The sequence below is a fragment of the Podarcis gaigeae genome, assembly GCF_964106915.1.
Source record: "Podarcis gaigeae genome assembly, chromosome: 2".
Lineage (NCBI taxonomy): Eukaryota > Metazoa > Chordata > Lepidosauria > Squamata > Lacertidae > Podarcis > Podarcis gaigeae.
The window spans coordinates 24836257-24849129 of NC_139679.1; the positions used below are offsets into that span (position 1 = coordinate 24836257).

Genomic DNA, 12873 nt, shown 5'->3' on the forward strand with positions numbered 1-12873 from the left:
ATGGCAGCAAAAATGCAGCTACCATATTTTTCGCTCCATAGGGTGCACCGGACCATAGGGCGCACCTAGTTTTTAGGGGGGGGGGGAATAAAGAAAAAAATATATTAAAGAAAGGAAAGGCAGTTCACACCGCGAACTGTAAGAACTGTACTTCAACTGGAGTACCATCAGGGATAAAAAGCAATACATTCAAACTCTTAACAAGTAAAAAACTTGCAGTGTAAGGAAGACACTCCTCCACAAAATAATTATCAGTATCTTTATTCATATTCACTTGCTTTCAAACTACCATTAATATTTAACAAAAGAAAATGTCATGCAAACAAAGATTAAATATTAATATTAAGGGGTGTGGGGAAGAAATGCAACAATTTGTACATTAATCTTGCCTGCTTTTTTTTTTAGATTTCCCCCTGCAAACGAATGGCTTCTCCCATTATCCCTACAGTACCTTATCGTCATTAAATAATTAGAAAAGGTTCCCTTCTGTCCATAATATAAATGTTGAGCCTTAAAAGTGGTATCATACATACAAGGTAACTTTTATTGATTCTATCCTTTGTCAAAAGAAAAGATAAGGGTTAACATAGCAAATACCATGATGTTATAAGGTCCCGTGTTGACACATTCCAGGGCTGCAACCTGACTGTAGTGTGTGACCTGCATATTTGTAGGCTTTACATTAAGCAAATAAAATAAAATAACAATGAAATCACATTTTATGTTAAGACTGGCTTGCATTCATATAAATAACAAAAAGAAAGGAACAGCTCTTACGTTATTTCCATGAAACAGTTTAGGCAGTGATCTTCCAGCTAAGTAATAGAGCAGACCCTCTGAAATAAATAGACTTTCCCACTGATTTAAAGGGGTTCACTTTGGGTATTACTTACTTGGAGATCAGCTATAGTATCATACCAAAGAAAAGAACCATTTAAACCCTAGGCCTGAAACCCTGCATAGCACGCAGATAAGCACACACCATCAATGACTCTGACGAAATTAATTATGGGTTGGTTAAAAATCCATCCATCCTGGCCCAGCCATTTTTGCTTGGTACTGATGTACCTGTAAGGTACTTGCATGGCACAGAGATAGGCTCCTCTCCTTCAAGGGCCTCCCAATTCACGTTAATAGGACAGAGAGCTATGGGGCTGCTTGGCAATGAATGGGAAAGCTCAGGGGCAAGATGTGCATTGCACTGAAAATCTAGGGAGCACCTCAAGGACATTGGAGAGATGAATTTTTAACCTTTGCTGGAAAATGGGTGGGGGTGATGGACTCAAGTGCTTTGCCCAATCTTGCCCAATGCGCTTGTGTGAAAATCCCACACATAGGTTTCAATGGGGTTTGCATAGGAGAAATTCCCAGTGGAATTTGTGAGCTTTGAATGTCCGATGTGGTACATAAGATGTATCCGATGGAATCAGACTGTGGCCTGCTGCATGATCTGAAACCTTTTTTATTTCTTTCTGGCATCCATTTCTTCATGGCACCCACCAATAAAGATCAAATCTCTCTTCTACAAATAGTTGTAGCAGTCAAGGCCAGCAAGCCTCAGTCAAACCGAATTAACAACGAAAATAGATTTTTTGCTGATGGGATTGGTTGCCTTCATAAGGATAACTTATTTTATTTTCTGGTGCTTTGGGGTACACTGAAAATATGGTGTCAAATTTCCTTAACATTTCATTCTACAGTAATCAGTGATTTGAATCTCTTCAATAGGAAAACCATCTACATGGTTTTTTTTGGTTTTTTTGCAAAAGCAGCACTTGATAGTACTATATAGGACATTGCCTGGCAAGAGCGAAGTTGTATTCCATACCCCCGTAAGACATTGATTAGGATAAGTTCAGTAATCCCCCCCCCGTACTATTACAGTTGTATAAAAAGTATAAATAGCATTGGTTTTTTCAGCAAACCATGTAAATTGAACAAATGGATTCCTTAATAAAAAGTATAATACTTTTAATATATATATTTCATATTAAAAGTGTACCAGGAACAACAACTAAAGAGCTCTCACAGCAGCCTGCGAGGGACGTAAGTAGTATTATTGTCCCCATTTTACAGATGGGGAAACTGAGGCAGAGAGGTTTAGTACCATGCCAAAGGCCACCAAGGGAGTCATCGGTAGAGCTGAGAAAGAAGCCCACTGTTCCTAGATCCCAGACCTGTGGTACAACTATGACAACATTATAACAATACTCCCCTCCCCAGATTTTCTTATAAACTTTGCTGCATGCTTACAGATTCACTATAAGGCTGTATAGATGCCAGCTCTCACTGGCACAGTTATCAGCTGATGATATGAAGTGATATGTAATTATCAGTGCTAAATCATTCCCAATTTAATTTAAATATTTCAGATACATTTTGTTGGCAAAGATGTGAGGTTTAACCATTTTGTTGTCTTGCAAGTAAACATTTTTTTTCCTTTGAACCAAACCTTGCTACAACCAAATTCTTAATATTTGACACATTTTTACAGATGCAAACAGATTAAAAACTGAAATAAAAGCGACAACCATTACATTCTAATGGCCTAGACAACAAAGATAACAAATCACATGATTTTTTTTAAAAAAACCTACCAAATTCCTTAATGGGCATAAACATTATAAACTGAACACTATAAATACATTTCCCACACTATGTTGAATTTGGCCACGAGGGAATCGCTTGTATTTTGATAACCGTGAACCAATATGCACTGAGGGCCCAATTCAGTTGGTCCTGTGAGCACAGCTTTCAACTTACAGGATGCTGCTAATGTGATGGGAAGGATGCAAAAAAGGTGGGGTTGTGTCCTGAATATACAAAAATAAAAATAAAATAATGCAACCTTCAGCTTCATATTCCTAGAAGATCCTTTTTGTCCTCCATTTGTCTCCTATTGCAAAAAAAAGTCGGGAAAGAACTCTGTTCTGTGGATACTAGACTTGCTAAAATTTTCATATGCAACCTTAACCCCCCCCCCCCGGGCCAATAAGAATTGCTTTTAATTCCACAGACGATTAAATAATCTTTGTCTCCGGTGTTCATTAAGTCTGCGTAAAATGAAATGTTGACTTTCAGAGGACCGTGGCTTCTTGAGCATGCATTTATTTCCACTATTAGAAATAGAAGTCCAGCTATCATGGATGAACTGTTGTAGGAGCTGGTGTGTAGAGGCTTGTGCCATTTTAATATTCTGTATCAGATGCACAAGTGTCTACAGCTGGTCCTGGTTAAGAATACCTGCTCTCGGAGATTCTAGGGGAAACTAGCTTGCTTTGTGCTAAAAAAAAAAATAACAGTCGCCAAATACTTCGCTGTTAAACCCTTGCGGCACACTCTTAACGCCTGCCATTTTGCTATACAAAAAAAAGGGGGGGGGAGCCTCTGTGTTTCTGTAACTGGTGATTTCCCCAGTTATGTAAAAGGTAACTAATGGCTTAAAAGCACTGAGCATATACCGCATTAGACCAATGCTGAGATTTCAAAAGAGCAAGAACAGAGACTACTGTCTGCTATTGAACAGGCAAATTCCAGAGCAATTGAAACAGCTTATGAAAGTGCTGGTATGTTTGTCTGCTGGGAAAGGAAGGAAAAGCAAATTATTGTACTTTGTAGTGCAATGCTCCACCTGCGTTTTAAGCAGCTGTATGCACACTGAACAGCTGAGACACAGGGCCCGGAAACAAAACCTAGTCAGGGCCGGTTACTGCTCAGTATCACACTTTTCCATATATGTGCTATAAATACAAGTTCCTGTTGTTACCATCTATTTGCCATTATTCCACTGGCTTTCGTTGGGTGATAATTTTAGAAGCATTCCTTTGCTCAGTTCAACTCCACATTATCTAGCACTCAGAGCCAAAGGAACATAGGGTAGCGTCATATACCTGGTTAGACTATTGGTCTATTTACCCCAGTGCTATCACCTATGAATGGCAGCAGTTCTTCATAGTCTAAGGGCAGGAAGAGGCCTTTTACAACACCCCTCCCTTATCTTTTTAAACGGGAGATGTCAGGAATTGAACTGGTACTTTGCACAAGAAAAACATGGGCTCTACCGTGGAGCTAGGCCTCCTTTCCCAATGGGGGCAAAGCAGTCTTGCATCTTGCTTTTTAGACTGTAAGCTCCTCAGGGCAGATACAAGTCTTCTTGTTTGTTGCTCTATAAATTGCACCACCACCTCCACGTTATTGCAATCCATGCACACTCAACGTATATATTGCAATCCCCTGTCTGTGTCCGTGGCTGCAGAAAGTGGGGATTTCATGGGAAAAGAACATGTCCTAAAATAACGTTCCCTTCTCAGCATGCTGATGGGCAGATTTTGAGCCACAATATAGTCCCAAAAGTGTCATCACCAAATATATTGTGTTCCCTCGCCCCAGTGGCAAAAACATATCAAGTAAGTGGAACGCTAGCGTTTGTTTCTTTATCAAATGAAAGTTTAATTTTGCTAGCTAGGCTGTGCCAATTATAGATAAACCACTAAGCGTTAAGTCTGGGAATTAAAAATTATCTGCCCAATTATGATAAAATATGCTTAATTTTCTCTCAAACTGTGACAACTGTTTAGAAAAAGAGGCAAATGTGAAGGAGATATGGTGCCAGAATTCAGCTCAGAACACCTTTAAGGTAAAGTAAAGGTACCAATGTCTGATAGCTTTGATACTTTTATGCGTAAAGGTAGTCCACCCACACTGACCACATTTTTCATTGTTATACTATTTTTATAGTATAAAGTTCATATGCCTCTTATTCACAGTATTGATAATTTGCTGCAGATTTCAAGTGGCATGCTTATGTGATGTTCCACATGCACACACGTGACCCTGGGGCCACTAGTATGCTTTGTGTGTTGGCATAGGTGCCTCTACACCAGTGAGCACACATGAAGGTAAAACACTCTGTGTTAAGGTACCTTCAGAGAATAGTGGGGCCGTTCAGCAAGTGCTTTCAAGAAGAGGAGAGATGAAATATTTTGGCACTGTTCGGAGCTATAGTGTACTATGTAACAGTTTCATAAAAGTGGAGACCTCTCTTTCCTTCACAGTAATCTTGTGGAACTCATCCCATTTCTAGGAAGCACATTCGTGCGGCCAAAACAGCAGGCGCATCACCCTCCATGAAGGAAAAGGCATGACAAGATTCTGGCACTGGAGTGCATATTCAGCATCTAGGTTTGCAAATATTAAAAGGGGGAATGTTAACCAATGGAGAGGAGTGTACCATACCGCATGTCGAAAGTGCAAATCAAATACAAAACTGATTTTTAAAATCAACATATTCTAATAATAATAAAAAAATAAGGTGGGGAGAGCTTACGCAATTTAAAACATGGGGGCTAGAACTCTAGAGGAAGCATCTATCAATTATAGCAATGGCCTATTATTATTTTCCTGTTTTGAAAATCTAATTGATGTGTAATAGCCACTCAACTTCAACCATGTCTCAAAGAGGATATGAACATGTTCTGAGCATGCAGTCAGTTCTTTTCATTTTTTTCTGTTCCAGTCCTCTTTTCCCATACACATGAAAGCTGCTCTTAAAACTGCCAGCAATCAAAATGTCTTTTAGGGATTTGGTGCAAAGGGAAACCTTGGGTGAGGAGGGTAGAGAAATTATCTACATGCACCAACAGAATTTTTGTTCAGCAGCCTGGGGGCTCAGAAGGCAGTGGTTAAAAGTTTTTTGATGGTGGTCAGAGCCTTGCAGAAAAGCTGCAGGTGGCTGTTATAATTTAGCATTAGGCCTACGTAAGAACAAGGCATAGATTTCCCTAAACTATCCACGTTATGCAGAACCTAAAAAAAAAACACACCTCCAAAACTAGTAATAATAAAACATTAAGCTAAATCTAAATAAAGAGTCATTCAGAACAATAACCTTCACAAAGATAGCACAGCTGTGTCTTATAAAAAATGTATATATCTTCTTCATACTTGATAACAATCATCCGTAATATAGATTCACTTAATGCTTATTATTAAACATGCAAAATCCATTGCATGATGCATATGCAAAAATGTATTCAACGTCTTCAGCCAGGACAACTGCAGCCAAAGACAACATCTTCAGCTGCTTTTCAATTCTCGTTTTGTTTTTCTGTGGCTCCAGGGCTCTTAAACCATGTAAAATACTGAGGGAAGGGATTCATCTAATGAGCCCCATCTGCAGAAGTCCTGTGCAAGGACTTCTCCTTGTGCCTAGAGATCCCCCCAGAACAGCCCGTGGGGAGAAGAGAGGGTGATCGTTCTGTCTGGCAAGCTGAAATGCTTTTACGGACGGAACTTTAATCCTAACACAATGTTGAATTCCACCCTAAGCTTTAAATTTTTAAAAACCTTACTTTTATTGGGAAAAGCAGGGACTGACTCTGAATTCTACATTTCTGTTAATTCACTGTACAAACACCTTCCTACCATGCAGTTTGCTAAATAAATAAGTATAAACTGGGGACTTGGGGCTTTGCAGGTTTGTCTCAGAGCCGAGCTAAGAAACAATTTTTAGAACACAGTATTAGAACTTGGCTTAATGATAAACATTGAGTAGTGGCGTAAATTAAGCAGTACAAATGGCACCCTGGATCACAGTGTAATCTCATGGAGATTAAAGTTAATACACATTATCAGCATGATGCAGTTTTACCTTTGAGATAGTTCATCATAGGTTCAGTTAATAGTAATCTTACGTATCTTATCTTTTCCATTTCATATTTTCATACGTTTGCCGCTACTTTGATCAAATGATTTTACAAAGATCTCATGGATCTGATTTGTTCATTTGTTTGCTGTAATAGGTATACATGCTCAATTTTTAACATTGAAGCATTTCCCCCCACTCTGCTCTTGTTTTCTCTCTGTTTCAATTATTTTACATTTCCGGGCCTATTACCCAGCCATTCATCCTGTCATGTGACACCAAGCAGACCAAAGAAAGACCTGGTCCCATAGGGTTCTACATGCAATAATTCAGATTTGCTTATTATGATTACCCCCCCCCCCAAGTCTACATGATACTCTTAATTAACCCCCTGAAAGGAAAGAATCCCAGAGGTGCAGGGTACAATGGGAAACAACAGAAGTTATATAAAAAAAAATGACAAAGGCTAGCTTCGTAAGATTAACCTAAAAGCAGCAGTGATTCCTAGATGAATACAATGGGTAGTATGTGGTGATCTCCTGAGACCACACGATCTTTGCTGTAAACCTTGGCATCTTCCCCTGCTTCTTACCCCTACAATTTTCAGACCCAAATGGAATCAACAAGGCAAAGGTCTAAAAACTCCAGGGCTAAGGGCAATTTCCCACTGTGTGGCTTCTTCGCGTCTATCGTTTTCATACTGAGCTCTGCAACAGGGGATGTACAAACTGTGGGTTGACATAGGAGAACCCTTCGAAATCTGCTTGGTCTATGTTAGAAATGACCAGCTGATCAGGCGGTGTTAACACTGGCTGTCCTCTGGTAAAGAACTTGTCGAAGTTTTCGGCACCCTTGCCGCACTGTAAGGTGGGAAGAACGAAAAAAATCAGTCAGAAAAAGAGAATCTTGCTGTAAGTTCTGAAGTAATTTAAAACATTGTACCAGGTATGGAGAAGCTGTGGCCCTCCAGATGTTGCTAGACTCCAAGTCCCGCCATGCCTGGGGCCACACTGGCTGGGGCTGATGAGAGTTGAAGTTCAGCAACATATGAAGGGCCAAAGGTTCCCCACAAAGGCACTACAGTGTTCTGAAAGTGTGCTAATTGCACTGGACCTCGCTAATTTGTACCATTTCTTTTCGACACAAGCGATGAATGAAGCGCAGTACGCATATTGTTTTGTTCCATACAAACAGTTCCAACTATCTTAGTGCATTCAAGTGAAGTAAGTAATAATAAAGCTATTCAACAGTATTAATTAAGTGGTACTTAGTTTGTTTTTGACTGTTAGTTTGTTAATGTTGTTAATACTGCCTTGTGGGTTATGAGTGCCGTAGTGCTTTGTAATTGGTGTGAACAAAAAGTAGCGTAGAAATATAATACATGAAATGAAACAAAGCAAGGATTCCAGTTGTTGTGGTGGCACTTTGCATGAGCAGCACTTTAGTGCTCATTCCAGTTGAATAATCTGTAATAATTCGGATATTACATGAGCATTTGTTCATGAGAATCTAGGAGTGGTCAGGGCAGCTTATGAATTTTTTGTTTTTTGTACTGATTCCCCCTGAAAGCTAGTTTACAACCCAGTCTATTGTTGTTATAATTGAAAAGGAGAGCTGCACGAGTTTTAATGTTAAGTATTCTTTTCTTTCTTTCTTGAAGGATGTATGTACTCAGACTCTAGACAGCTGTAAAATAAAGATGAAAAACCAAGGGAAATGGGGGGGGGGCGGTTTCCAAATGCCACAAACAGCTTTTGAAAGGGACGTGGCAGGCAATTTTGTCACTGGCATATTCCATCAGACAACAGCCATAGGAAAACACTTCCAACAGTTGCACTAAAAAAAAAGATTGAGTTGCTGGATCAGGAGTAGCCAACAGGGTGCTCTTCAAATGTTTTGGACTACAACTCCTATCAGCCCCAGCTAGCATGGCTACTTGTCAAGAGTGATCGGAGCTGTAGTCCACAACATTAGAAGAGAACTGAATGGGCAAACTCAACTATGGTATTCTCGTTATTTAATATTGAATTAAATGTATTGTACTTCGGAAACATTTGATTTGGAATTTTCCTCTTAAAAATCATGAAATGCTATTGCAATTACCACAATGTCCAATATATGTACTTCACACAAGCTCCTAACTGACTGCTCTCGAGTAAAAGGCAGAAGTTTTAATACATGCTACAATTTAATTAGGAATGTGGGTGGCGCTGTGGGTTAAACCACAGAGCCTAGGACTTGCCGATCAGAAGGTCAGCGGTTCGAATCCCCATGATGGGGTGAGCTCCCATTGCTCGGTCCCAGCTCCTGCCAACCTAGCAGTTCAAAAGCATGTCAAAGTGCAAGTAGATAAATAGGTACCACTCTGGCGGGAAGGTAAACGGCGTTTCTGTGTGCTGCTCTGGTTCGCCAGAAGCAGCTTAGTCATGCTGGCCACATGACCCGGAAGCTGTATGCCGGCTCTCTCGGCCAATAAAGTGAGATGAGCGCCGCAACCCCAGAGTCGGTAACGACTGGACCTAATGGTCAGGGGGTCCCTTTACCTTTACAATTTAATTTAGGACTAATATATTAGCTACCCGGATTCTTGCTTATTTCAGATTATCTGAGCTACATATAAAATAGTCCTACAACAGAATATAATGTATGATCATTTCTGCAATGAACTAACTAAGAAGGCTTGAGGAACATGCCTCAAATATACGGTACAGACGGCCAGAAAAAAATCTCACACATACAGACATAGATATCTGATGGTCGTGAAGTTTTAAAAATAATTATCACAATCATAACTCTTGAGCCAGAGAAACATAGTCTGGAATTGTGCACATGTAACTCCTTGGTCAGATAACTGACAATAGCATTTATCAAGGACTCAGGTAGAGGAATAAATTCATCTCCCCACACCACCTCATAACCAACTGTTGACTGGTGTACTATGACTCTAGTCCTGTGAGCCAGAAGTATACATAGAAATATACATGGAATCATAGAATTGGAAGTGACTCTGAGAATAATCTAGTCCAACCCCCTTGCAATGCAGAAATATGCAGCTGTCCCACACAGGGATCAAACCTGCAACCTTGGTCTTATCAAAACCCTGCTCTAACCAACTGAGCTATCCTCTTTCTTGCTTGACCTTCTGAACTGGAGAGCTTGAGATGACTCCTCCTCCAGTAAGGGCCTTTTGCTCACGTGATCCTGCCTAACCAGTGAGGGGGAAGATTTGGGGAGGAAATGTGTAGATAATATCTAAAGGCTCATAATTCAGTTAGCAGTGTGCAGTTAGCATGTGTGCAGGAGCCTGCTTCTGTAGATGTATGCCTAACAGGACTGGGAGCAATAATTAGTCAAGGAACTCCCATTTCATCTGCAGCAGCTAAACTGTAGAATAGCACGAGTAATAATGTCCCGCTAGCTGCTCAGCCCCCTCCCATGTATTTAACCTCGGTTTTTGCTGCAGCATCCTGAAGCTCAAATGCTCACACTGCTATTAGAGAGGCACAAGTTCTATATTACATTCTTTAAAATCTCAACATTATGTGGCCATGGCTATGACTCATAATTGCCCTACAGTGGGATTTGTCATTAGTCTGTCACTATTCTGCCAACATGCACCACCTTAATGTCTGGTTTGCTATAAATGGGAAAGTGTTTCAAATGATACACTCTTACCCTTTTGCTGTGGGTTTTTTTTTGTTTTGTTTTGTTTTTAAACCAAGCAACGCTGTGACAATCACAAAGGCCTTTAGCTTGGTGGGTCTTTTGGTGGCATTCCAGCCCACAAACCAAAAATAGACATTTTAGAGAAAACTTTTTCCAGGTCCCCAGTTTATTCTGTACTAAGCAGCATGTGACTGCAATTAATTGTTCCATCAAATGTAATGTTCATAAACTATGAAGCATTTCAAAGCCTTCGGCTGCCCACACCAAAGCTGAAAAACAGCTTTCCATTATCTAAGTATGCATAGCAAGCATTACCAAACACATTAAAAAGTATTACTGTTATTTCAACTGACATTGAGAGCCAAAGTTTTGGGTGGTGGTTGGTTTTTTTTGTGAAAAAGGAAATGAAATACAAAATTCAAGAAATATTAATGAAACTCTGATGAATTCCCATGAGGTGAAAAACCAGCACTACCCTACTTTGTGATATGCTGCTGCTTATTATGATTATTAGTATCAAACTTCCAGGCACACATGGAATTAAAAAAACCACAGGTATTCCAGATTGGGATTCTTACTCAGAGAAGTGAAGAAGCGATAAGCCGGAAGGGCAAAAGTATAAGAGCATGGGAAAGGAAAAAAGAGAAAAATGCAGACTGTATAAGACTGTCACTCCACTGAACTACCATTGAAACTGACATGCTTCACACACTTTACAGTGACTGGATCCAATTGTATCTATCAACTTCAGCTGCTACTTTAGTTTTAAGTGTTAAAAACAGGTGGCTGATATAAAAACAGATTACAGGGTACCTGCCTACTCCATTGAATGATGTGAGTATATTCTCACTCCATGCTCAAAAGTGTAAGGGCTAATGTGCTTGATGTTTAATCTTAGAATGATGTAGTCCCATTTCTGGCTTCTGTTTTATTGAATGCTGCAAAGGCTACTTGAGTTATTCTATTGTTCTCTTTGCTGTTTCAAACCTGAGCATATTTCAGCATACTTGTTATGATCATTGAGATAATTTGGATTGAAAATGTGTATTTAAAGAAGCTCAATGTTTTTCTTTTTGTAGTCTGTGTACTTAAATTATGAAAAACAAAACAAGTTTTAAATATTTCTTTTTTAAAAAACAACAACTCCAGAAACAGTTCATTGGGGAAAGGAAGTGTTTGTTTGTGTCACTTACCACTTTAGGTTTGAAGGGAGGCTGGATCTCTCGGTTTTCCAGCCTCTCCCAGTCAATTCTCCTGAAGAAGGCATGCTCTCGGATGTCTCTCTCCCCCTCAGGCCCACAGCCAAGACGCTTTCCAGGATGTTTAGTCATTAGCTGGAAATCAAGCACAAAACTGATGAAGAGAGGTTTCCAGAATGGGAGCAACAAAGTAGAGCTGTGCCTGGGAATAGGATATTTGAAAATGTCCTTTAATTGTTGCAAACCTGGTCATGTTTTTATCTCTGGAAACAGCCTTTACTTTGTCGTCCTTTTTTTTTTTAAAAAAAAAAGCCAGTTAAACTTGATAAATTCCATTATGCTGAAACTGTAAGAAATGCAATTTACCCTTTATCTTTTGGGCACACTCTAGCCATCCCATTGGCCTGGCTCATGCATCATGTTAAGCCAAATACTGGCTTGTTGGGAGAAGATTGTGGCCTCTTTGCTCCTCCTTGGACATTTTGCTGCTGCACCAAACCAAGCTAGGTCACGCCATGGCTTAGCATGTCACCTGAACCTCAGCTCCTGGACAAGCCAAGAGATGTAAAACCAAGAGCAAGTCTTCATTATACCTTGTTGTTAGAGCCATGGTTCGACAACATGCTAAGCCAAACCATTGGCTTGGCAGGAAAATGACCAGGGTGACACAAAGCAGCCACAATCTCTATCCTGGGAGTCCACAAGCTCGCATTAAGCCAGAGTTTGGCATAGCATGACATGCAAACCAGGCCACTAAGCGATTTAACCCAGTGGCAACAAGTATGCCTCTTTTTTTGTTTGTATATTTTCTACTTATCTGATCAATACCATCTGCGTGGAGGAAGCATGATCTTGGAAAAGGAGAAAGCCTTTATATTTGTAACTTGAATGGCTCTCTTAAAAAGGAGGGCAAATGGATAGTTGCAGGGAGTACGGTTTCAATGAATTCTGTGGTCTGTCTACCGGCTTCAACACCTCAGCGATTTCTTTAATGTTCATCTCTAGTTATGTGTTCAACATGAATAAATGCGGAGTTAGAATAAGCAGAAATCAAAACAATTCAAACTTTGAAACAGACAGCAAAAAAACAAACAAACCCACATGGAGAAGTCACTTTCAAGGCTGCAACGTTTTTAACAAGATGGCAACTTATATACAATATAGGAATGTGTCAATTAGGTCTAATTTTGTGTGGTTTTTAAATGTTTCCTTTGTATTCTTTGCTTATCTGTATGCAACCTTGGGTACTTAAGAGAGGAAGAGGGCAGGGTAGATTAATGTCTCCATTCACTTCTGCAGCATCTCCTTATTAAGACCCCTAAAGTCAATAAAAAACAGACCTGTTTTTCTGTAACACTTAAAGTG

The 12873-nt window shown here is 39.8% G+C and overlaps 1 protein-coding gene across 6 annotated transcripts in view; it reads right to left on the bottom strand.

The window, feature by feature from the left end:
• Window positions 1-245: 245 nt before the first annotated feature.
• The window catches only part of PRKCA (protein kinase C alpha), a 191878-nt gene continuing 179250 nt past the window's right edge, over window positions 246-12873 (bottom strand). For 2 of the 6 annotated variants that reach the window (XR_014561333.1, XR_014561335.1), the window contains 3 exons: window positions 11503-11643; window positions 2760-7503; window positions 246-2716 (listed from right to left, as the gene is read on the bottom strand). Coding sequence is in view for 2 of the 6 variants with exons in the window: in XM_083727536.1 (XP_083583662.1) it covers window positions 7339-7503; window positions 11503-11643 (306 nt within the window). In the remaining 4 variants the exon portion in view is untranslated. Of the gene's footprint in view, window positions 7504-11502; window positions 12510-12873 lie in introns of all 6 variants that reach the window. The other 4 variants (XR_014561332.1, XR_014561334.1, XM_083727536.1 and 1 more) reach the window with 2 other exon arrangements.